Genomic DNA, 25679 nt, shown 5'->3' on the forward strand with positions numbered 1-25679 from the left:
TTCCAGTGGCCTAACTAGTGTGCGCTGGGCCCCCCTGCAAAAAAATCTTCAGAAGGGCCTGGGGCACTCTGATAGCCATCTTCCCGCCCACTTCCCATCCTGCCTCTGCCCTGCCCATGCCCTGCCTCCATCCTGCCCATGTCCAGCCCACATCCCGCTCGACTTGCTTCCTCTTTCCTCGCCACAGATAAAGAGTGAGTTATTAGCTGTAGAGGAAGCACAGTCCGGGCCCCCCCTGCGACTGTGGGGTCTGCGTCCTCTATAGTAAAGCCACTAATCCATTCTATACCCCAGTTTATGAAAGAAAGCATAAAAACATTAACATTTTGTTTCCTAAAACCAAAACACATGTCAAACAATCGCTGAATGTATCTAACAAGCTGTAAAAGTTCCCTTTCTATCAGTCTGTGGCATCTGTAGGGGCAGAGGTTATGGAAAGTCATTTCACTTCCTCCAACTGCCCAACCTTCTAATATTCCAGCAAAGAATGTGACTAATGATGAGCAAAATTTTTTGCAGAGTTTCGCCGCAAAAATTACACCCATTGACTCTAATGGGTAAAAAAAAATAGTTTTTGTCGCCCATAATAGACTTCAATGCATTTCAGTGAATTTTTGCTTTTACGCTAATTTTTGGCAAAGCGGAACGGGTCAGTTTTGCCCATCACTCAATGTGACAAGTGAAAGTCATCTTAAAGTAATAGTTCAGTGTGAAAATAAAAACTGGGTAAATAATAGATAGGCTCTGCAAAATAAAAAATGTTTCTAATATAGTTAGTTAGCCAAAAATTTAATGTATAAAGGCTGGAGTGAACAGATGTCTAATAAAACAGCCAGAATCCAACTTCCTGCTTTTCAGCTCTATAACTCTGAGTTAGTCAGCGACTATAAGGGGGGCCACATGGGACATTTCTGTTCAGTGAGTTTGCAATTGATCCTCAGCATTCAGCTTAGATTCAAAAGCAACAGTTATGACCCATGTGGCCCCCCTCAAGTCTCTGATTGGTTACTGCCTGGTAACCAGGGTAACCAGTCAGTGTAAACAAAGAGTGCTGAAAAGCAGGAAGTAGTGTTCTGACTGACATAATATACATCAAATCACTCCAGCCTTTATATATTACATTTTTGGCTAAATAACTATATTAGAAAATTTATCTATTTACCCAGTTTTTATTTTTACACTGAACAATTCCTTTAAAACCCTCTAATAAATGCAGGTGATATGCTGGCCCCATACCCCTGGGTCGGACGGGAAATTTCTTGGCGAAACGGGACAAATACGCCCATCACTAGTTACTAGTGATGGGCGAATTTATTCGCCAGGCGCGAATTTGCGGTGAATTTGTGCGATTCGCCGCCTGCGAATAAATTTGCAAAACGCCCGTGAAAATTCGCGGCAAAAATTCGCCAGCGTCAAAAAAAAATTTTCCGAAAAAACGGACGCCAAAAACGGGGCCGTTTCGCAAATTTTTCGCCGTTTCGCGAAATTCGCGATTTTTTTGGCGAAGCGAAACGGCACAAATTCGCCCATCACTACTAGCTACAGGCTGAATTACTGTAAGTATGCAGGGGGGCCACCAAAATGTGAGCTTACGACATACTTGAGAAAGATTTACTGTCTCTTGTTTATAGCCTGGCCCCATGGCATTAGAATATCAACTTGCATTTTACGCAGACAGTCCTTATGTTTTGCTTTACAAATATTTCTATTGATTTTAAGCCCTGTAACATATTCATTTTACAAGCAAATTAAATGATTGAACTTTGAATCTATTAAACTTTTGTATTAACAAACACAATTGAAGATTGATATATTCCTTTTTAGTTTTAGTTCTTCTAAAAACTTGATCACAGAAAAACCCGATCAAGTTTGTGTTTCAATTCTCACAATTCTTTTTAATAGATCACTAGCGTATTTATGACAACCTTAGAAAGGAAACTTGATCGCATTCTGTTGTTCCATATATTTTTGAAACTCTTGACTGTTTCGAAAACTCCAAAAAAATTAAATAGCTGTAATGATGAAACTTTATTTCCCGTTGGCTTGTATAAAGGCATGCCAGGTTTTAGTTGTCAAATGTTTCCAATTGGTAAATCTTGAAAATTTGATCTTTGAAACTTAAATTTGAATACATTCAGGAATGTGGGGGTTTTTTGTTGCCGGAAATTTTGCAGGGAAAGATTTTTTCATGTTTGTAATTTATTAAAACAAAGGTGGATTTTACTGCTCAATATCAATACTGAACTAATTCAACTGACATGAACATTGTCCATAAACTTTTATGCAGATTCCACATTCCAGACCGATTTCTATTTTAGCTGGTTTGGCATAATGGGATAATACTCAGACAGTGAAAAAAAGACTATAATTTACTATAATAATCTTATAGATAAGCCAAAAGCAATCTCTACAAATTCCCAGCCTTAAAATAACTGAATCCTGTAGAATTTAAGTTAATTTGTTAAATCAGCCCCTATCTATATTGGGTACATATGGACACACTGACCAAAAAAAATTAAAATGCCCAATATATTCACCCAAATCACATTTCAGTTTCACAACAAGAAATATCTTTCTGAATTACGGAAAGTCTGTCTCCCTTAGATTCCATTTTATCCAAATAATCCAAAATTTTTACTAATTATTTCCTTTTTATCTGTAAAAATAAAACAATACAGGTATGGGATTGGTTATTCGGAAACCCATTATCCGAAAAGCTCCAAATTACTGAAAGGCTGTGTTCCATATGCTCCATTTTATACAAATAATCCAATTTTTTTTAAAAAATGATTTCCTTTTTCTCTGTAATAATAAAACAGGAGCTTGTACTTGATCCCAACTAAGATATAATTAATCCTTATTGGAAGCAAAACCAGCCTATTGGGTTTATTTAATGTTTACATGATTTTCTAGTAGACTTAAGGTATGAAGATCTAAATTATAGAAAGATCCATTATCTGGGAAACCCCAGGTCCCAAGCATTTTTGATAACAGGTCCCATTTTTAGTGTCAGCTGTACTGTATTTTTCAGGTCTTTTTTTTAAAACTCGAATTTTTCAGGATTTATTAAAGCCTGATGCTGCAAAAATCCAGAATTCTGAGGTTGTATATAAGTCAATGGGAGAGGTATTTGGAAGTTTCTGTATCTTCGCTGGAATTAGCCATGAAAATGTGACTTTTTTTTCTGGAAGATCGGGCTTTTTGGGAAAAAGCGCAAAAAAATCTAGTGATTTGGGACAAAATTTAAAAAAAATGTCCGATTTTGGTTTTTGCTCGGTTTTATCGAGTTTTTCCCAGATCCAATTAAATTCAAGCTTTGTAAATAATAAATAAGATTATATTGTGGATTCTAGTTTGGTCTGACTTTCTTAAAAAAAATTCTGATTTTGATAAATAACCCTCTTAATGTCAGGTAATATTTGTGATTTGGACCATTTCTTAATATTACTGAAATTTTAGGATTTCAGTATAACTAAGAAATTCAAAAGTCTCTTCTATAGTGATGGGTGAATTTGCGACGGATTTCCATGTTTCGCTGCTGTCGAATAAATTTGCGAATCTCCTGCAAAAATTGCCAGCGTCAGAATTTTTGGGATGCACGTCCGAGAATTTGCTCACTTCAAAATCAGCTGGCGTCAACACTATTCTGACGCTCATTGACTTTAACGCCAGCGTCAGCTTAGTCGCGGGCGTCAATTTATGATTTTTACGATTTATCAGTGAAAATGTCTGATTTTCATGATTTTTTGGTGAAAATGTCAGATTTTTCAGTGAAAATTTCAGAATTTCCAGATTTTTTCATGAAACTTTTCGTACATTTACGTACGTGAAACAGGAGATATTCGCCCATCACTACTCTTCTATTCATGACTCAAATGGCTGATGCTTTTTTTTTTGTGTTCTGTGAGCGAGTCTGAGCTTTGTTCTCCTTAGGCAGGGAATGTGGCATCTTTCTTCCAAGTTCACAGAAAATAATTGTTCCCTTGCATGTAAGACTTTTGATTTATAAATAGAAGGCAAAGCAGATATCATTTTCCCTTTCAAGCTTCTTCTGTTCAGAATTTTTTTTCCCTGTTTTTTTTTTCAGGACCAGAAAAAACTGATGAATTCCTTTTGGCCAGATTCAAGGGAGATGGGGTGAGATATAAAGCCAAATTAATTGGCATTGATGATGTCCCTGAAGCCAGAGGAGATAAAATGAGTCAGGACTCCATGATGAAGCTTAAGGTAAACTCTCGAGTAAACAAAGGTTTTCTGATACTGCTTTTTCCATTCTTTGCCAAGTAAAATTCTTCTTTGTAATCAACTTTCATAAAGACCTTTTTAGTCTGCGTGCAGTGTCTTTGATTGAAAGTCTTCTACAAAGTGTGTAGCTCTTGTGGTTGAGCGCTTTTCCCTGTATCTGTTGGAGTAATTAAAAAACGTTGGAAATAATTTAGTATAAACCTCCAGCCCCAATGGCACATTTACCAGCTGGATCTTTGTGAGCAGGTGATAATGATGAGCTAAGAAGTACGTGTTCCTGCAGTTCCACCAGTAAAAACTTCAACTACAATTTCATTTAAGTCTTTTTATTGTATCGATACGTCATACATGTTCATACGCCTCTAATTGCAAGTTTGACTCCTGTTCCATTGCGCCTGAAACTTTTCTTTATCTAATTCGAAATGGTTTACATTTTTTTTTCTGCTGAAGTGAAATATTTAGTTTCATTTTATTTATTTAGTTTTTTTTAACATCATCAGACGTCAGAAGATTATGCAAAAATATTCCATTTAAGAAAAATATCTTTCTTAGGCAGATTTGTTACAATAAATGCACAAAACGGCATTATTTTTAGAGCTTTTGATACGACTTGTTTCTTTCCAAATGAGATTTGCATTTTATCGGTTTTTTTTTTCTTTTTCTTTCTCTGTGGTAGGGGATGGCTGTGGCGGCTCGTTCTCAGGGACAACATAAACAGAGAATTTGGGTCAACATTTCACTTTCTGGAATAAAAATCATAGATGAGAAAACTGGAGTAAGTATTCCAATGTAATGTAAGTGCTTTGCATAATCTATCAGTTTTATGCAGAGCCTGGATAGCCGGAAAAAAAAAAAAAATAGAAAATGTTTTATGCTTTTCTGTCCTTAGGTAAAATAGCATCCTAAATAGTCCTAATAAGATGCTTTAGTGATCTGCCATATTAATTGCATATGTATGCGGTGGGTGTTCAGCAGTGCTGGCTCCAGCACATTTATTTTTGGACACAGAGGAAGCAGGAGAATTTCCTTACAGAACTGCTTAACGATATAGAAAACATTAGTTATTCAGTTGACTTTATCTTCCATTTATTTCGCAGGTAAGGGGTAAATGTATATATAATGTATTATATGCATGTATATTATCTTGCTTGCACAGGACACTTCCTTTCTGCAGTTGCATTTATACGAGGGTTAAGTGGAATGTGACGTATCGCTTGGCATTGGGTATGAGATCTCCTAGGCTGAAATACATGGTTGTGGGTCTTCTTTGCAGGGTTTTAGAGATGAATTGGCTTTATACAGTCAGTTCACTTGTTTGGTCCATGGATTATCTGCAGGGTTGGACTGGGGGGTCCACCGGGGCTTCTGACTCAGGTCCCCCCCTCTGGACCCTGTGGCTGCTGTGTACTGATTTTTTCCCGTGACCGGTCGGTTGTGGCAGGAAGAAAACCAGGGTGCGGATCTGGGCCGGCAGGGTCCAATGGAGCCGGGGGCCCACCAGGTTTTATTCCCAGTGTCCCGCCAGCCCAGTCCGACCCTGATTATCTGTATGTTTGGACAGGTTGCCAAATGAGAGGATCTTGCATTTGGTCACCTTGATTAGTCGGAAAAAATCATAGGCTGAAGTGACACTGGGATTATACTCTGCTGGTATTTTATTTTGAAATAATGTGGTTTATTCTTTTTTCAAAATCACATTTTGCAGAGAATTGTGGTTATTTCTTGCTGTTGCGGATTTTTTTGTTGCGCCCGTTCTTGGGTGGTAAATCACAACAAAATGCTATCTCAAAAATGAATAGTTACATAGTTAAGTCTAATCAAGTTCAACCCCTCCAAATGAAACCCAATGCACATACTTACCAATATCTATATTAATTGTAGATTTTAGTATCACAATAGCCTTTGATATTTTGTCTGTCCGAGAAATCATCCAAGTCCCTCTTATAGTCATTAACTGAATCAGCATCACAACATCACCCGGCAGTGCATTCCACAACCTCACTGTCCTGACTGTGAAGAACCCCCTACGTTGCTTCAAATGAAACTTCTTTTCTTCTAGTCTAAAGTGGTGGCCACTGGTGATGATCCATTTTATGGAAGAATAGATCTCCAGGTAGCTGTATATAGTTTCCAGAAAAGGTGGCAACCCTAGTTGTGCAGCGTTAGACTGGGGCCTACCTAGGCTGCAGTCAGAGGGGCCCCCTCCCAGCATACATCTCCCCCTTCCCCCACCCATGCAGCACCGTGCCTTACCTTATTATACCTCCTTCCTGCTCCTTAACCGATGCAAACGGTCTGCGTAAATGGATGGGGGTGGGTTGGCAACATACATGGGGAGTGGGTCTTGTTTGGTGGGGTCCATAAATTCTGGGGCCCATCTATATTTTCCCCAGTCTCCCCCCAGCCCAGTCTGACCCTGTCGTTGTCATAACTTCATTAGTTTCAGTGCAAGAAATGTTTCTTTAATAATTGTTCCCAAGACAAAATCCAATTTCGTTCTTAGTAGGGTCAATGCAGTACATGAAGTTTGAAAAATTCCATTACATAGAAAGAGAGAGAGAGAGTGAATTCATCAGTTCACAAAACAGCTGGATACAAATAATGTAACACTTGGCAAGTGCGCTCTCTGGCCGCCTGGAACGTGGCGTTCCAGTAAGAGAAACATAGTTCTGTATTGTGACTGGACACTTTTGCCATGAAAAGTTTACAAATTTTTTTTTTATGATTCACATCTGTTTAAATATTGTGTTAAGCAACAGAGAGAATTCGTGGGAGGTTCTCATTTGCAGGCATGCAAAACAAGTTTTATGTTTCTTCAGCATTGTCTTAAGGGTAACAAGAAAAGAGAAGTATATGCCTGATTACAAGAAAGCTTGCAGATTGTTTTGATTGGGTAATGTTAAATTGTTGGATCTGCTTCTGTGCTATTATATCATTTTAGCTGATAGCACATGGGGCCCAGAACATACCCTATTATTGATGTCACTGGCAACTACTTGACTAATACCGGTGATTCACCTTCTCAAACATTTTACTGCCCTAGGATTAGGCCTTTGTGGCCTTCCCAAAAATCCAGGCCTGATACTAGCGGTGTAAGGTGTCCACAGTCAATTGGAACTAGAAAAAGTTTCAAGAACAGTTTCTGCTCCATGGAGTCAACCCGCTCTGTTGGGCCAGAACATTCAGCTCACTGTCACCTTTCAATGACTTCAACCAGGTTCTCCCAAGATAGACAAGAGAGCCCTTAATGTGAATCACTGGTGGTAAAACCCATGCGTCGCTCCAGTCTCCCAAAATTGCTTGAAGTTTCCTCTTGTAGCGATTTTGGGAGACTGGAGCGACACATGGGTTATACCACCAGTGATTCACATTATTGCCTATGGGAAAGCTTTTTACTGGAGAGTGCAGGAGATTAATTGCCCAGAGAAGCAGCGATTTATCGCTAGCGATTAATCTCCTGGTGTGTCACTGCCCTTAAGGTTCCCTGGACATTTGTAATAAAAAGTGGTAACTTCAAGCATTTGCAGCAACATTTATAATAAAGACGTCCATACAACTTTAAATTAACAGCCATATGCAAATTGACCTAAGCGCAAAATCACGAGTGAATTTTTGCTAGGCACAAACCATACCTCCCAACATTTTGGAAATAAAAAGGAGGGAGAAAAAATTTGGTGCACTTAGCACAGTGAATTTTTTGACCCCGTTTAATTTTTGTGGCCACACCCCATAAAAACCATGTTAATTTTACAAAATTTGGCAGGTTTGAACATATTTCTGTGTTTTTTTTTTCAGTTATTACCGTTTTGCTACTGAAGGTGAATTGCCCTTTAAGCTGTGAGTCTAACATTTCCCAAGGGACCTGTTATCTTATATTGGTACAATTATTTATTTTTTACCATTTTTTGCGACAAAATATTTAACAAAACTTCACAGCAGGTTTTATAAAGGTTCCCAATGCAATAAAAGCCTAACGAAGAAAACCGCATTGCGACAATCAAGTTTTTATTCGCAAAGTTTTACTCTCTGCGAATTTTATTAAGTTTTCCCCTTAGTGTGCTGTCCCTTGTGTAAGAAGCACACCCAACTTAAAAGAAAAATCCAAGGAGGCTCATCTGTAATATACAATGTAAATACACAGAACCTGAAGCATGATTTTTTTTTTTATTAGTTATAAAGATATAGAAAAAATATATTTCCTGATGTGTCTCGCTAAACTGACATCCAAACATTTTGGGAATCTAACATACACAATGAGTCTGCAGAGACCTCCTCCGTTAGTGAAGAATTCCACATATGTTCCTCTTACTGCGGCAAAGCTAGGGATGAAAGTGACCTCCTTCCATTGCAAGTGATTTTCTTGTGTCCTGTGTCGGACTCTGGTGATGAAAAGAACTTTTTGAGAGGTTATTGCACTGACCCTCCCTGGAGCCTGCAAGGAATTTTCTTTTTTGTTTCTTTTCTCAGCAACTTAGAAAATGGTTTGAATTAAAATTTTGTTTTGCTTTCTTACGGAGAGGAGATTTGGGAATGTGTTGGAGTTGATGGACTGGTAACTTTCTTTTAGAAGACATTTCTTTACTCAAGCTAAAGATAATATAGAAGTAAAACATAAGGCAATGGAAGATGAAAAAGTTCATTTCTGTAGGTGCATTTTGCTAATGGCAGTTAAAAATAGTGGAAACACACTTGAATTCTATTTCTGCTCTTTTATTGTGAAGTTGAATCAACTTTTTATGAGGCAACTATCTATATTGATATCGAAATATACAACGAGACAGTATCGTTTCGGTTAAAGCAGATTCTGATTACTTAATTTCTTTTTATGAGAAGGTGAGCAGGGACCTCGATTCTGGAATGGCAGTGGATGTGATTAGACTTTGCTAAAGCATTTGATACAGTGCCACACAAAAGGTTACTGGTTAAATGAAGGAATGTTGGCCTGGAACATAGTATTTGTACCTGGATAGAGAACTGGCTAAAAGATAGACTACAAAGAGTGGTGGTAAATGGAACATTTTCTAATTGGACCAGTGTTGTTAGTGGAGTAGCGCAGGGCTCTGTACTAGGTCCCTTGCTTTTCAGCTTGTTTATTAATGACCTGGAGGTGGCCATTGAAAGTACTGTTTCTATTTTTGCAGATGATACTAAATTGTGCAGAACTATAGGTTCCATGCAGGATGCTGCTGTAAGGGTATGAAGCCATGTTCTACAATATATTTGTATTTAATTACCTGTACTAGTCAGTAGGTGGCAGCAAAGGAAATGGAATAATACAATGCTGTGTATAGTAATGAAAGTTTATATTTATTCACCTCTCAAAACGTGAATAAGGCTAATTTAGGGGAGTGATCTGAACCCCACAAGTGTGCTACTGAACTGTAATTACAGGTTTGTGGTTGTATGAACAAGTTCGATTAATGCATCACAGATTATCTAAGGAGGTGGAGTCCTGAGAGGAACAGGAAGTGATGTGTGGCTCCCTTCTGCAGCACCTAAGGACAGTTTTGCAGTGAATGATCCAGGGTTTCCTGTCTGTGTGGTTTTGGCCGTGGAAAGACCTGTGGATCCAGAAGGAAGCATGGAAAGCTTGCTTAAAGCACCCAAGGAACTGTAAGCGCAGCCTTGCTGCATCATAGTGCATACCAGTGACATTTTGTATATTACAGTACATTGCTAGAGACATACTTCGCTGGGCTTGGAACTGTATACAGGGAAGCCTCGTGTAAAGAGAAGGACACATTACCTGTGGATTACAAATAGTATTGCGCAATACTTAAGGGTGCACCCCAAAGACAAAGACCGGGAAGGAACATTTAGGGGCAGCCAGGCTGCTTCGCGGACTATGGGGGAATATTCAGCAGGAGCTAGTTTTAGGTTAGGCAATCTTACTGTTATTGTGTGATTTATACCTTGTTATCTGACTGTTTATACATGCCCAGCTATTTATCGTTTATTATTGTTCAGTAAACTTCACTGCTGGGTAAGAACTGTTGTCTGTGTCTGTGTGGCATCGTGTACCCTCTGAATCTGTGAGCCCACCCCTCGCTTCCGCTTTCAGTTGGCGCTGCGAGCAGGGTACATTGATCGCCATGCAGAACCCAGCCGGTCATGAGGCCGCTCCTGCCATAGCCCCCATTGCCCCTCCTGCCGTGGGAGTAGCTCCGACCATGTGTTTGCCCGCAGGAGCAATACTGAACCAGCTAGTACGGTTTGACGGCCAGAACATGCTGCCTAGAAGACTGGGCCACTTACCTTAAAAGTACCCTTAGGTTGTACAATTTGACTCCTGATCTGCAATCCGATGTGGCGCTGAACGCCCTGGAAGGGGATGCGAGACGCACTGTAATGCTACGCCCAGAGGAGGAGAGGAAGACTCTGGAGGCCATACTCTCAATTCTTGAGCCTATCTACGGAGAAACTGCCGGTACTGGCAGCCTTAGGTCTCGCTTATTCACTCGCTTCCAGCTTGAAGATGAGACTATCCCCCAGTTTGCGAATGCTCTTCAAGAGATATGGGCACACATACAGAGAAGAGAGGGCAATGGCGCTAATGTTCTTGGAACTGGAGACCAAATCCTTCGGGACCAGTTTGTTCTGGGATTGCGCAGTCCCCCCCTCCGCCAGATCCTCAGGGAACGTATCCTGGTGGATGCTACGCTGCAATTTCACAAGGTACAGGCTGAAGCGGTGGCCAGAGACAAGGAGGAGGCCTATGGGGCTTACACCGTGAGGATGCAGGCTGTAAGAAGTCCAAGAACTCTTTCTGAGGAAGGGGAGCTGCAAGAGACTGTGAAGGCACTCAGTGCATCCCTGGGAGAAATCCAGAAGCAGTTGGCACAGTTGCAAGTTTCAGCAATGGCACCAGTCCAGCCGGATTACTGGCAGAGGAGTGCCGCCCCAATGGGTCCCCCTCGATATCCCGTGGCTACAGAGGCCAGAGTGAGAAGTTCCCCCAGGCACTGGGCTGACCGGACACCACCTGAAGAGGCGCAGTCGTGGGGCCCTCCCAGGAACCGGAGAACTATGGGCCCACAGTGTTGGGTTTGTCAAGAAAGAGGACATATCTCCCGTCAATGCCCGCAAAGGGGCCTACATCCAGAACAGCCGCCGTTAAACGGGAATCCCTCGCGGTAGTGGGGCACACCGCGGGGGAAGCCAGGTGCCAAGCTATTCCTAACGACCCCCAGGACCTGGTTGCCGAAAGCCCCTACCTAACAGTGCAAATTGAAGAACAGATGGTGGGATGTCTTATAGACACAGGGTCAGAAGTTACCACCATGCCAGTGGAGTTCTTCGAAAAGCACTTCGGACACATGTTGAAACCTGACAAGGGTACTGTGATTAAGCTGACGGCGGTAAATCAGACTGCTATACCAGTGTTCGGAGTGGCTTGGATGCGGATGAAGCTATGTGGACAGGATGTCGGCAGGAAGGGAGTGGTACTGGTAGAGAATCCGGCTCGGTGTGGAGCTCCCGTGGTATTGGGATGAATGTCCTGAGAGGGCTAGATCAGCTCCTGTTTACAAAGGAGGGACCGGGCTACTGGAAGAAAACGACTTCCCACAAGCCTACCCAGAGGGTATTCCAGAGGCTGATCCGGACCTGCGGTATCTGCAAAAGCACCCCTGAAGATAAGCCAGTGGGAGCAGTGTATGCCCCATATGGAAGAGCCTGTATCGTACCCCCACGACAGGAAAAGATTATACGAATGCCTGTCGGAGGCTGGCGGAAATTGAATGGGATAGGAGTGCTAGTAGAGCCACTGGGTGTGTCAGAAGCTGGACGGAGCCCAGTGATTGCCAGAACCATTGTGACAGTAATGGACGGTCATGTGGTAGTCCGGTGTGTCAACATACACGACCATGAAGTTACCTTTCATGCTGGAGAGAAAGTGGCTGAGCTACATGTTCTGCAAGGAGTACCACTCACAGGAAGACAATTCGCTCTACGGTCAGTTGAAAATGATATCTGGACCCTGGCAGTGGACCAGAACTCAGTGGAAGAGCCCACGCCTGAATGGAATGGCAGGCGGATCTTGGAGCAAATGAAGATCGACGCCGACCAATTCACCGCCGACCAGTTGGAGAGGATCGAAGCTGTAGTATGGGAGTTTCAATCCACTTTTTCCCGGTGTTGAAGAGGACTTTGGCTGTACCACAGTTATAGAACATGAAATACTGACTGGGGATACTCCTCCAATTCGAGAAAGGTACCGGCAGATTCCGCCCACTCTCTACCAAGAGGTGAAGACAATGCTGTCTCAGATGTTAGATAGTGGAGTAGTCAAAGAGAGCCAGAGTCCATGGGCGGCGCCAGTGGTCTTGGTGCGGAAGAAGGATGGGTCCTTGAGGTTTTGCGTGGACTATAGAAAGTTAAACGCTGCCACAGTAAAGGACGCTTTCCCCCTGCCAAGGATTGAAGAGTCCCTGACGGCACTACAGAGGGCCAAGTATTTCTCAACCTTGGACTTGGCAAGTGGCTACTGGCAAGTACCTATGGCAGAAAAGGATAGACAGAAGACAGCCTTTATCTTACCTATGGGGTTGTATGAGTTCAACAGAATGCCTTTTGGACTAACAAATGCTCCGGGTACATTTCAACGCCTAATGGAACACTGCCTGGGTGAACTGAACTTTGAGTCAATTCTGATCTACCTGGATGACATAATAGTCCATGCTCCGACGTTTGAAGAACATTTGAGAAGATTGCGGCAAGTGTTAAGTAGACTCCGTGCCCATGGTCTCAAGATCAAACCGAGGAAGTGTCATCTCTTTCAAACAAGATTAGAGTATCTGGGACACGTTGTATCAGCTGAGGGAGTTCGTCCTGCAGAGAGCAAGATAGAGGCAGTGAGTAAGTGGCCACAGCCTAAGACACTTCGAGAAGTGAAGGCGTTTCTTGGACTGGCTGGATATTATCGAAGATTTATAAAAGGCTTCGCAAAGATCGCCGGACCACTACACGAGCTCTTGAGAGGGACCGCCCAGGGTCCGAAGACACGACCCATATCGTGGGGGTTGTCGCAGCAGCAGGCTTTTGATGAGTTGAAGAGAGCCCTGATCAGTGCCCCCATCCTGGCATATGCTCAGTATGACAAACCATTTATGCTCTACACAGATGGAAGTCTGCATGGATTAGGAGCGGTGCTGGCCCAAGAACAAGACGGGCAAGAACGAGTCATTGCATATGCTAGTCGCTCCCTACGGGACTCTGAGCGCAATCCGGAAAATTACAGCTCCTTCAAACTCGAGCTGTTGGCGTTGGTCTGGGCAATGACTGAAAAGTTCTCGGGGTATCTCACTGGAGCAAAGGTCCTAGTAAGGACAGACAATAACCCCTTGGCTCACCTGCAGAATGCAAAGCTGGGCGCCTTAGAACAGAGATGGGTGGCAAGGCTGGCAAAGTTTGATTATACCATCAAGTACCGTGCCGGTAAGGAGAACGCAAATGCAGATGCCCTGTCCAGAGTCACCTGGGAAGCCCCAACAGATGAGGTGGATGAAGAAGATGAAGGGACTGAGACACCCGATCTGGGCCGAGTGCCACGGCAGCCACCCGTAGCAAGCTCAAGTGGGGTGGCTATCCATAACACGGTGTTGCTGGGAAAGACGGAGGAAGAATGGGCTCAGGTGCAAGATGATGATCTTGAATTAAAGAAGATCAAACATTGGGTGAAGACAGGGATATGGCCCAAAATGGAAGAGCGAAGTCGCTTGTCCTCAGATGGATGGAAGCTGTTGCAACAGTGGGATCGGCTGCAAATCCGAAATAGAATAATGTACCGGAAAGTGTTTCTACCTACTGATCTTGAGGAAAGGTGGCAGATGGTGATACCCAGTAACCTGGCTCGTAAAGTGGCCCTCGAAGGACATGAGAAGGGTGCCCACTTTGGCGTGGAGAAGACATACAAGTGGGTACAGAGATTAGTGTACTGTCCGCAGTTGGAGCAGATTGTCCGTGAAGTATGTCAGAAGTGCCGAGCATGTGAGCTGGCGAAACCTCCTGAACAGAGGGCACCAAGTCAAGTTATTAAGACATCGGCTCCACTGGAAATCTTAATGATTGATTATATCTTGATTGGTCAGTCAGTGAGTGGACACCAATATTGCCTTGTGATGACTGATCACTTTACAAAGTTCGCTGTGGCGGTACCCACCCTTGACCAGACGGCAGGGTCAGCTGCCCGTGCAGTGTGTCAACACTTCATACAGGTGTATGGATGTCCGAAGCGGATTCATTCCGACCAAGGAGCTTGCTTCCAAGGGAAGTTAATGGAGCAGCTATGCCGATTGTATGGGATGGAGAAGTCAAGGACGACGCCATATCACCCACAGGGAAATGGAGCCTGTGAAAGGTTCAACAGAACGCTTCTACAGATGCTTCGCACTCTGGAGAAAGAAAAGAAGCTGCGCTGGCCCGAGTATTTGCCTGAACTACTATGGGCATACAATAATCGTGTTCATAACACTACCGGCTATACTCCACATATGCTACTGTTTGGTCGCCCAGGACAGGAAGTTGCCGAAATGAATCTGGGTCCACTGTCGGAAGAGTCCACTAGGACAGTTGACTCATGGGTGCAGGAGCACCAGGACAAACTGAGAACTGTATATCGGCTGGTCAATGAGAAGTTGCAACAACTAACCACTAGGGATCACCAACCTGTGCAGACTGCACCCTTGACGCCGGGTGACCGAGTATTGGTGCGTGCTAAACGGCCCACAGATAAATTGGATGACCGCTGGGAAGCACAACCATATATTGTAAAGAGGCAGGTGTATCCGGAAGGCCCAGTCTACGACTTGCAAAAGGAAAACTCTAATGGACCGATTCGAAGATTACATCGCAACATGCTCAGGCCCTGTCTCTCAGAGAGTTGCCCCACGACAGACAATTCTAGAGATGTTCAGCAGCGACCTTCGAAACCTCCAAGAGATGTAGGATGGTGTGTAATTACTACATTTCCTTCACAAACTAGTGAATCACCCTCTCCCAATGGGGCGGCAGCGGAGGCTACCCCTGAGAATGCTCTACCACCTCGGGAGGAGCCGGGCCTTATTCCTACACCAAGTACAGAAAACTTAGGCTTACGCAGGTCGGAGCGCTCCACGTCAGGTATTCCCCCTCAGCGCTATGCAGCAGATGAGTTTATTTGGTGAAGCTGTCGGGACGCCAATGTTTTAGTGGGGTGGCATGTAAGGGTATGAAGCCATGTTCTACAATATATTTGTATTTAATTACCTGTACTAGTCAGTAGGTGGCAGCAAAGGAAATGGAATAATACAATGCTGTGTATAGTAATGAAAGTTTATATTTATTCACCTCTCAAAACGTGAATAAGGCTAATTTAGGGGAGTGATCTGAACCCCACAAGTGTGCTACTGAACTGTAATTACAGGTTTGTGGTTGTATGAACAAGTTCGATTAATGCATCACAGATTATCTAAGGAGGTGGAGTCCTGAGAGGAACAGGAAGTGATGTGTGGCTCCCTTCTGCAGCACCTAAGGACAGTTTTGCAGTGAATGATCCAGGGTTTCCTGTCTGTGTGGTTTTGGCCGTGGAAAGACCTGTGGATCCAGAAGGAAGCATGGAAAGCTTGCTTAAAGCACCCAAGGAACTGTAAGCGCAGCCTTGCTGCATCATAGTGCATACCAGTGACATTTTGTATATTACAGTACATTGCTAGAGACATACTTCGCTGGGCTTGGAACTGTATACAGGGAAGCCTCGTGTAAAGAGAAGGACACATTACCTGTGGATTACAAATAGTATTGCGCAATACTTAAGGGTGCACCCCAAAGACAAAGACCGGGAAGGAAGATTTAGGGGCAGCCAGGCTGCTTCGCGGACTATGGGGGAATATTCAGCAGGAGCTAGTTTTAGGTTAGGCAATCTTACTGTTATTGTGTGATTTATACCTTGTTATCTGACTGTTTATACATGCCCAGCTATTTATCGTTTATTATTGTTCAGTAAACTTCACTGCTGGGTAAGAACTGTTGTCTGTGTCTGTGTGGCATCGTGTACCCTCTGAATCTGTGAGCCCACCCCTCGCTTCCGCTTTCACTGCCACTTTGCAAAGTGATTTGTCTAAACTGGAAAACTGGGCAGCAAACTGGAAAATGAGGTTCAATGTTGATAAATGCAGGTTATGCACTTTGGCAAAAATAATATAAATGCAAGTTATACACTAAATGGCAGTGTGTTTGGGGTTCCCTTAACTGAGAAGGATCTTGGGTTTTTTCTAAATAACAAGTTGTCTAGTTCTGGGCAGTGTCATTCTGTGGCTACTAAAGTTCTGTCTTGCATAAAAAAGGGCATTAACTCAAGGGATGAAAACATAATTCTGCCTCTTTATAGGTCCCTGGTGAGGCCTCATCTGGAGTATGCAGTACAGTTTTGGAATCCAGTCCTTAAGAGGGATATAAATGAGCTGGAGAGAGTGCAGAGACTAAGTGCAACTAAATTGGTTAGAGGGAGGGAAGACTTAAATTATGAGGGGAGACTGTCAAGGTTGGGGTTGTTTTCTCTGGAAAAAAGGCGCTTGCGAGGGATAATGATTACACTTTACAAGTACATTAGAGGACATTATAGACCAGGCGTCTGCAAACTTTACTATCAAAAGAGCCATTTTGCCACCTCTTCCACTAAAGAAAATTAGCACAGCTTATAAACTTTTAAAAGTTTTAACCTTTTTTTAATTTTAACCGTTACAGAATACAACAAACAGAAGTGCAGTGTGTATGTGTAGGCCTACTATGAAATAAATTACACTGAATAGCCTTATTAAATGCTAGTGTTCTCATCTGTTTAATGTGACTTCTGTTTCTGAAGCTCCATGCTGATCTTCCCTCTCATGTCTTGCGTGTGTGACCAGGGTAAGGTCCATGAGGAATCATCTTGCTGCGTCTTAGTCTTGCCTGTCACTCCTGGGACGTCTTTACAGCCCTCGCACCTGCTGGCGGCTTCCTGTGTGTGTGACCGTGGTAAGCTAACCGCTGTCTTATCGCGGTCGCGCACTCAAGAAGTGAGTGCAGGCCAAGCCGCAAGACTGAGCCACAGCAAGCAGGATGAAGAGCCGCATGAGGCTCCGGAGCCGCGGGTTGCCTACCCCTGTTATAGACAAATAGCAGGGGACCTTTTTACCCATAAAGTGGATCACCGTACCAGAGGCCTCCCCTTTAGACTAGAAGAAAAGAACTTTCATTTGAAGCAACGTAGGAGGTTCTTCACAGTCAGGACAGTGAGGTTGTGGAATGCACTGCCTGGTGATGTTGTGATGCTGATTCAGTTAATGACTATAAGAATGGCTTGGATGATTTCTTGGACAGATATAATATCAAAGGCTATTGTGATACTAAACTCTATAATTAGTATAGATATGGGTAAATAGAATTTATGTGAAAGTAGGGAGGGGTGTATGTATGGATGCTGGGTTTTCATTTGGATGGGTTGAACTTGATGGACTTTGTCTTTTTTCAACCAGATTTAACTATGTAACTATAGAAAATTTCAATTTTTTCAGCCAAAATTAAGGAAATAAATATGATGAAGAATTGGCAAATAGGTAAACATAAATTTCTCCTCTAAGAGACTTGTAGATACCTGAGCACTGACTTGATTGTGAGGACAGAGTGATACCAACTGGGCAGCACAATCTGAAATAGATGACTTATTCCGTCAAAGCACAGCCAGGGCTGTAATATAAAGACAATGAATACAAAAGCTTCTTTGAACACCAATATCAGACAGGTCAACAAGAATCAGAAGGCCCTTAGACCTGAACAAAAGTTGCAGTGTTTAAAGTATCTCAAAACAAGCCTGGTATGTATTGCCCCATACAGTTGTCAGAATTTATGAAAATGCAGGTGAAATATAAAGACAACAGAGGGAATAGGGTCCCTCAAACACGTCTACTTGTGGTTCAAAACAATGATTTTAGCATAGATATATCTGACTTTTGGCAGTGGGTGATTTTTGTGCTTGGGGAGGCTAATTAAACACATGTCCTTAAATTCAGTAATAGTATCCCAGGAGCAGTTCAATGTACAATACCCTATAACACAAGGGCAGAACAAATACAGTGCCAGGTCTATATAAAATACCCCAAAACACATAGCAGTGTAAATACAGTGACAATTGTACAACAAATATTGCAGAACACATGGAAAGGAAAATACACTGTCAATTCTATATAAAGTACCCCAGAACACATGGTAGGATAAATACAGTGGCAATCCTATATAAAAATACCACCAGGGCAGGCGAGCGCCCCGTCGCCACACAGTCCTGGCTCCCAGCCGCGTGGCCCTAGTGCCTGTTCGTATACCCCCGCACATGCACGTCTGCACCGGAGCGCACAGAGCTCCCAGTTAAGCGACTGGGCGGCATGCCGCCCCTATTATTCTACCGCCCTAGGCCCAGGCCTTTGTGGCCTCGCCACAAATCTGGGCCTGAATACCCCAGAACACATGGCAGGATAAATACAGTGGCAGTTCTATATAAAAATACCCCAGGATACATGTCAGGATAAATACAGTGGAATTTCTATATAAAAAATACCCCAGAACACATGACAAGATAAATACAGTGGCAATTCTACAACAAATATTGCAGAACACTTGGCAAGGAAAATATAGTGGCAGTTCTATAAAAAGTACCCCAGAACACAGGATAAATAGAGCTCCAGCTCCATGCATAATACCTCTAGGAGAAAAACAGCAGATTAAACAAATTGCCAGTTCCTTGGATAATATCTTTGGCATTAATTGGTCTTGGTCTTCCCAAGTTTTCATTAAAATCCATCTATGTATGTGACTATATTTCCATTCTACTCCAAATCTCTTATACCTTATGACTGGCAATTTTGAATTTGTATATTTATATTCCATGAATAGTCACAGCAAGACTGAAAACTGGTTGATTTCCATTGTTTACAACTCTATTGCCAGAAAAGGCATTAAAAAGGTAGATCTACTTCCAGTAGATCTTGAGCTGGTAACCAGATTAGACACCTTCCGCTCCAAGAGGGGGGACCCTTTTTTTATTGCCCCTTTTGGTAGATTGTTGACACTGACATAAAATGTAAGTTAACGGGAAAATTTTTAACCCCGGGCCAAAACTAAGGGTAACGAACGGCAAACCTGGGTCAAAAGGGGGCACTAGAAAAAAATTACAATTGCCTACCCCCCCAGTTTGTTTTGGGGGAAAAATGCTTTAATTTCCCCAAGGGGTCCAACTGCCCAACTTCTTTCATCCCTCTTTAATGGTGAACCCTGAAAGCCCAGGGAAATTCCAGACCCGAAAAAAAAAATTTCCCCATAAATGTACTATTTACCCAAAAAAAATGCAACCACAGATAAGGCCCCAAATACTTTGTTGTTTTTTTTTTTTTTAAAGTTAAAAAAAAGCCGTTATTTTCCATTGGAAAAAATTTAAAAAAAAAACCCCTGTTAGGCATATTAAAATTTTAAAAAAGAAAGGGAAAATTTATTTCACTTTTTTTTAATTAAATTTCTTTTCGTATAAAGAGATGAAAAAACCTGTTAAAAAATTTTATTCTTGCCGGCGGCGGATCCGCGCTTTGGGGTATGTTTGGGAGCGGGGGGAGCACCGTTTTTCCAAAAAGAGGGGCCCGCAGGTATGTTGTAAGAGTCCCCGGCTCAATATTTTTTGTTTTCTTATTACCAACCAATTCCCCTCTTTACAAACAGTCCCATAAAACCAATGTAACAAAATGTGTCTCAGTGGGACCTGGATTTTACTATTGAGCCCCTGTTTTTAAATTTTCCCGGGAAAAGGTGTTATTTTTTTTGGGGGGACCCCTCCAAATCTGGGTTCCTTTTCCCTTTTGTTCTTTTGTTGGCCCCTTGCTGGGGGGAGGCCTTGATACCCCCTTCCAAACCCCCCCAAGTAGGGGCAATTAAAAGAGAAAACCCTAACCCCTTTAGCAGAGCATAAGTCAAAAGGGTTTTGGGCAGCTGGGGAAAACAAAACCAATATGCTTTTCCCATGTCAGATTTAAAAATTAAAAAAAAAAAAAACCCTGTTTTGTTTTTTTAAAAAAAGGGTTTAAGCCCCAGGGGGTTCTGCTGGAGCAGCACTTTTAACTAAAATTTTTTGAAAAAAAAAAAGTTTTTTCCCATACAGTACCCCCTTTTAAAAACTAGCCCCGGCCCCCAAAAGTTTTCAAAAACGGTTCCCCCTTCCCCGGGGGGGTTAAAAAAAGACCCCGGGTTTTGGGACTGCGGGGCATTTTTAAAAACCCAAAGGGAAAAAGTTTTACCTGGGGGGTTTATATCCTTAATAAAAAAGCAGAAAATTTTAAAAGACAGGTCTCCTTTCCCACGGGGCCCAACCTTTGGTTTTCAAACCCAAAAGATTTTCCAAGTCTTTCTAAAAACACAAAAAAGAGGGGATGAAGACAAGAAGAAGGGGATTTTTTTGTTTTAAAGGGGTATGGATCTAGTTTCCGGAAAATTCCCCCTGTGACATCCCCAAAAACGCACTAGGGGGTTGGGGTAGACGGGGGGCCCCCAAGTAGATTCTTCGCCACTATAAAAATTTCCCAAAATTAAAAATTTTCTCTTTTTTTTAGGGGAACCCCCTTTTATCAAAATGTACTTTTGATAGGACAAATAAAAAGAGCCCCCTCCCCCTCAACCCATTATCAATAAAATTTTAAAACAGAGACTTTTTTTTCCTTTCCCCCCTAAAAAAACCCCACCCTTAAAACAAAACGGGAATTGTTTGTCCATATATTAATATTTTAAGCTGGAAAATACTAAAAATCTCCATTTTCTGGCATCCCCCCGCCCCAATTTTTTTTTTGATTCTTTTAAAAAATTTTTGGGGCCCCTTGTTTTTGGGCCCCATATTATTTTTGGGGCACCCCCCCTTTCCCCCCCAAAAAAAGGGGGGACAACTTTCCCCCTTTTTTTTTCAGAAGCAGGACCAGCCCATGTTGTAGCTCCCCCCCCCCCCAGCTATGTCAGGTGACCCACTGGTTCTAATAAAAGGGCAGCCAAGTTGCAGAAAAATTTTGTCCTTTGAAAAAATTTTTTAATACAATAGAATTCTTAATAAAAACAGATGAAAATTAAGCGTAGGACTGGCCAATACGGGAGTTTTACGTATTGTTCATTTTAAAATATTGCAATATTGCACAAACAATCCCTGTTTTTTTTAAGGGGAAGCTTTTTCAGATCACTATGCACAAAATGTCTCTGTCTTAAATATATGATAATGGGTTTAGTGCAGAGGCTTTGTATTGTCTTATTTTTTTGGGTCACAGCCTCATTGCACCCCCCCCAATGGTTTTAAAAAATAGGGGAGCACAATTTTCCCCTTTTTTTTCTTAAAGACCCCTTATGCCTAATTATGTCATTCAGAAGGGAAAGTTACGGATTACCTGTGGGACACATCTGCCTTGCACCTGCTTTTAGTTTTCACTGGACCTTTATCGGCATGAGGGGGGAAGTAAAAGACCAGGGGGCTAGCCTTTATCCCACCCGGCCCCCTCTGCACGGGGGAAAGGAATTGCGGCAGAGCTTAGGACTGGGGGTTTTGGGCCCACCGGGCGGCCCATCAGGGGGGCCAGCCCCACACCCCCCCACCCCCCACTCCACCACCCCCCCAGAAGCAGCAAAGGCTTTAAAGCAGTGGGGGCATCTGGGGCCCGCAGGGCCTTTTTTTTCCCTGGGCCCCCCTGACCAGTTCAACCTGGATGGGGGGAGGGAGTTGCACCCCCCTTTAAAAATTTGACCAAATTCATGTTTTTTGTTATTTCTTGAGCTAAACAGGTCATCAGGAGTCCATTATGCAGGAGGAATATCTGTGCTCTGGGAAGGAATGACCTACCTTGCAAGGGCCAAACATGGAGGAGCTTCAATTTCCCTGTTTTGCTCAAAAATAACAAAAAAAAAACATAGATTTTTCATGATTAAAACAGGAGGCAAAGAGTATTTCACACAAGTCCTATTCATTGCAATAGGGAGTGGCCTGTGCCTTTATTTTAATGCCCATTGGATTGTATAGCAAGATTTGTTTTTAATAACTGTTATAATTCCACACAAAAGGGCACGTTTATTTTTTAGCCAGCAGCTAAGGATAAGGGCAGAAGCAGTAAAATTCACCAGGATTATGTAGGAAATGATTATGGTTTAGCATAAATGACAGAGCAAACATGCAAATCCTCCTGCGCTGCAGTGGGAACAGCGAGAGGTCTGAGTGTTCCCAGCAGTCTAGATTTTCACCCATATGCCTGACATTTTTATATCAGATATGAGGAAGAACATTTAGGCTGAATACAATATAATTATTCTTTGTCTAAAGATTTCTCTTCATAGCAACCCTTAAAGCAAAACTTCTAAATGCCCCTAGTGGACACATTAATATTAACCATACGGCATTTGTAGGATAGTGTATTGTAATATCTAAATGTCTATGGGGGTAATGAATTAAATGATCTTGGGTTTTTAACTTAACCCGTATCAACCAATCAGCGGATAATATTTACTATTTTTTTGTTTACTTTTATTACATTAGTCCTTTTATATCTATAAGAAAATAACTGAAAATGAAATAGAGCCTTGGAGTTGTGCAACACATCTTTATCATAAAAATGTTGTGTTTCCCATTTATTAAAGGGGACCCGCCACCCAAAAAAATTATTCATAATCCTTTTTTATCACATTAGTCAAGCAAAATTAACTTAAATTACACAATATAAATTATTTGAATCTTGTTTCCATCAGTCTGGGAATTCATAATTATAGCAAGCAGGCAGGAGCCTTTTGGGGACATGTTATTAAGACAATCTTTATCATCTCAAATCTTTTTTGTCACCAGAATGGGACCTGATGTCCATCCCCATTTGCCCTGGAACACAATTAAATGTTTTGAAGAAGAACGGGGGAAGTGGGGAGAGCAGTGACATTAGGAATGCTGAATGGAAAGTTAAATAATTGCGCCCAGGCCATAGAGGAGGCGGAACAATTTTGATTACACTGAGATGTTAAATGAGTTTACAACAGCTATGAATGCCTTTAATAAAAAATAGAAATTGGATTTCATGTTCAATTTGAAAAGGACTTTTATTATACAGCTTTTTGTGTCTGGGTGACAGGTCCACTTTAACTTTGCAGAACCAATGTTTCCACCAGTATATGGCACTAGCCTGCTGATGACCACAGCAAACCTAAAGGTCTCTTTAGTGTTATGGAGAAATATTGGCATAGGGCAGATAATTAGTTCCCTATCAAAAAGGTTGTATAGTAATACAGTAACATAGTAAGTTAGGTTGAAAAGAGACACACGTTCATCAAGTTCAACCTTTTATAGCTGCCTAACTGCCAGTTTATCCAAAGGAAGGCGAAAAACATATAGTACCATGTAACATGTAAGACAAGTTTATAGGAATTATATGAAGATTAGGTCTTTGAGGAATATGGCATTCACCTACATTTATTTTATCAGCAATTGTAATATTTATTTTCTTTTTTTATGTAGAACGATGAAGGCAGTCAGCCATTAGAGGTATGATATGATTATTATTAGTAGTATCCTTTATTTATAAAGTGCTTTGTGGGACAAGTTCATCGCAAATATTCACATCAGGGTCATTGTGATCTGGATCCAATAAACCTGTATGTTTAAGGCTGAGCAAAGAATATGTCCCAGTAGAGTCTCCATCACTAATCATGGATTCTGTACTTCTAATTTATCAGCTCCCTCTTGCTGGGGGTTTCTTATTGTTGGTAACTGGTCACTTCCCACCCCCCGGTGGTGGACGCTGCTAACAAGTAAAATGGGGGTTGGGGATATTTTTTATATGTTTAGGTAGACCTAAAGCTGCATAGCAGTGGCGTAACTACCATGGAAGCAGGGAATGCGATTGCACCAAGGCCGACTCTCCTCTAGGGGCCCAACGAAATCCTGGACTGAAGACCTGAAGGCATCTGGAGGGGTGGGGATCCAGAAGAGGGTAGTTACGTTACTGCTGCATAGCTATAAGGGCTCTTACAGACGAGCGTTTTTACCTGCACTCCCCTGCGTTCCGTTTTTCTGCGTTCAGCCGCAGGGGAGCGCAGGAATAGACGCATTACATTTTTTCCAATGGGGCTGTACTCACACAGGCGTGAGGCGCCGAATGCAGGTTGAGACACAACATGCTGCATTTTTCCTGCGTTCGGCTCCTACATGCACCTGTGTGAGTACAGCCCCATTGGAAAAAATGTAATGCGTCTATTCCTGTGCTCCCCTGCGGCTGAACGCAGAAAAACGGAACGCAGGGGAGTGCAGGTAAAAACGCTCGTCTGTAAGAGCCCTTAAAGTCAACCAATAATGGTATCAGTAGTGAGGCTAATTATTTTCCATCAACTCCTATGTAATGGAATGAATAGATAATTCCATAGCTCAGACCATTCATTCTTTTGGGGGTCTGAGATGTGTTTCAGTGTGGTTCTAACAGTGCTGCTGCTGCTGCTAAATCAGTGCTGCTTAATGATCCCTATCAATGTAAGTCATTTCAATCAATAGCTCCTGATTAACATTCATTGCTGCGCCGCACTTCATTGATTGGCCTACAGACTCTTTTCCATTACCTTTCCTAATCTATATATAAATTAGCTTCACATTATTATTTATAGTAGGAAGCTTTAGCTCAGAGCTTTTCTGCATCGTGAGCCGCAATTTGTCCAGTTTACCCAAATGAGCCATTAACGAATACTTTCCGCTCTTTAGAATGGAAGCGACGCCCTGCTCAGCATTAACGAGGAAGTTGACAAACTAAAACTGGTAAGTGAATTAATTGTTTCATGCTGATGAGTTTCCTTGTTTGCACCTCCAGCCCATAAGAGCCGCAGACTGAGCCATAAATGATCACTGAAGCGGCACAAGGACTAGAAATTAGAGCAAGAGACGAGAAACGTGTAGCAATTATTTACACCACGCTGAACGAGATGGGAGTAATATTGTAACAACTGTCCTGACAAATGTATCGGCATCAGTGCAATCTCTCTCTGAATGATGGACAATTTGTCCTGCAGGATTTAACAGAAATATTTGATCCAATTGGCTGGGGGAGCTGAGGTTTGAAACGCCCTCATTTAGAAAAGTGTCTTGGAGCGACGGCCACAAAAAAGTTGTTTACATAAGATACGTGTACGTTACATTTGCATTTTGATTCCATCAGACATGGTGTTAGTATGTGATTTATAAGGAGAAAGTCGGATGCAACACACAAAGGAGCACCTGGAAGTAATATTTCCTTAAAGGGGAACTAAAGTCTTAAAAAGAATAATGCTAGAAACGTTGTATTTTGTACATAAAACATAAACTGCACCAGAAGCCTAATTAAGCAAATGATTTATGTTTTCAAAGTTGGCCATAGGGGGTTGTCATCTTGTAACTATGTTAAACATCTTTGCAA

The 25679-nt window shown here is 42.1% G+C and overlaps 1 protein-coding gene across 1 annotated transcript in view; it reads left to right on the forward strand.

Moving 5' to 3' along the window:
* Positions 1–25679, forward strand: part of dab2.S (Dab, mitogen-responsive phosphoprotein, homolog 2 S homeolog) — a 91459-nt gene that overhangs the window by 44754 nt on the left and 21026 nt on the right. The window contains 21 exon segments of the mRNA NM_001089785.1: positions 4088–4227; positions 4922–5024; positions 12003–12008; positions 19782–19789; positions 19791–19796; positions 19799–19808; positions 19811–19815; positions 19817–19824; positions 19826–19844; positions 19847–19852; positions 19854–19861; positions 19864–19868; position 19871; positions 19874–19889; positions 20601–20620; positions 20622–20630; positions 20632–20643; positions 20645–20648; positions 20651–20683; positions 23759–23785; positions 24992–25045. Of these exon segments, the coding sequence (NP_001083254.1) occupies positions 4088–4227; positions 4922–5024; positions 12003–12008; positions 19782–19789; positions 19791–19796; positions 19799–19808; positions 19811–19815; positions 19817–19824; positions 19826–19844; positions 19847–19852; positions 19854–19861; positions 19864–19868; position 19871; positions 19874–19889; positions 20601–20620; positions 20622–20630; positions 20632–20643; positions 20645–20648; positions 20651–20683; positions 23759–23785; positions 24992–25045 (500 nt within the window).

Source organism: Xenopus laevis, chromosome 1S, assembly GCF_017654675.1.
Source record: "Xenopus laevis strain J_2021 chromosome 1S, Xenopus_laevis_v10.1, whole genome shotgun sequence".
NCBI classification, from domain to species: domain Eukaryota; kingdom Metazoa; phylum Chordata; class Amphibia; order Anura; family Pipidae; genus Xenopus; species Xenopus laevis.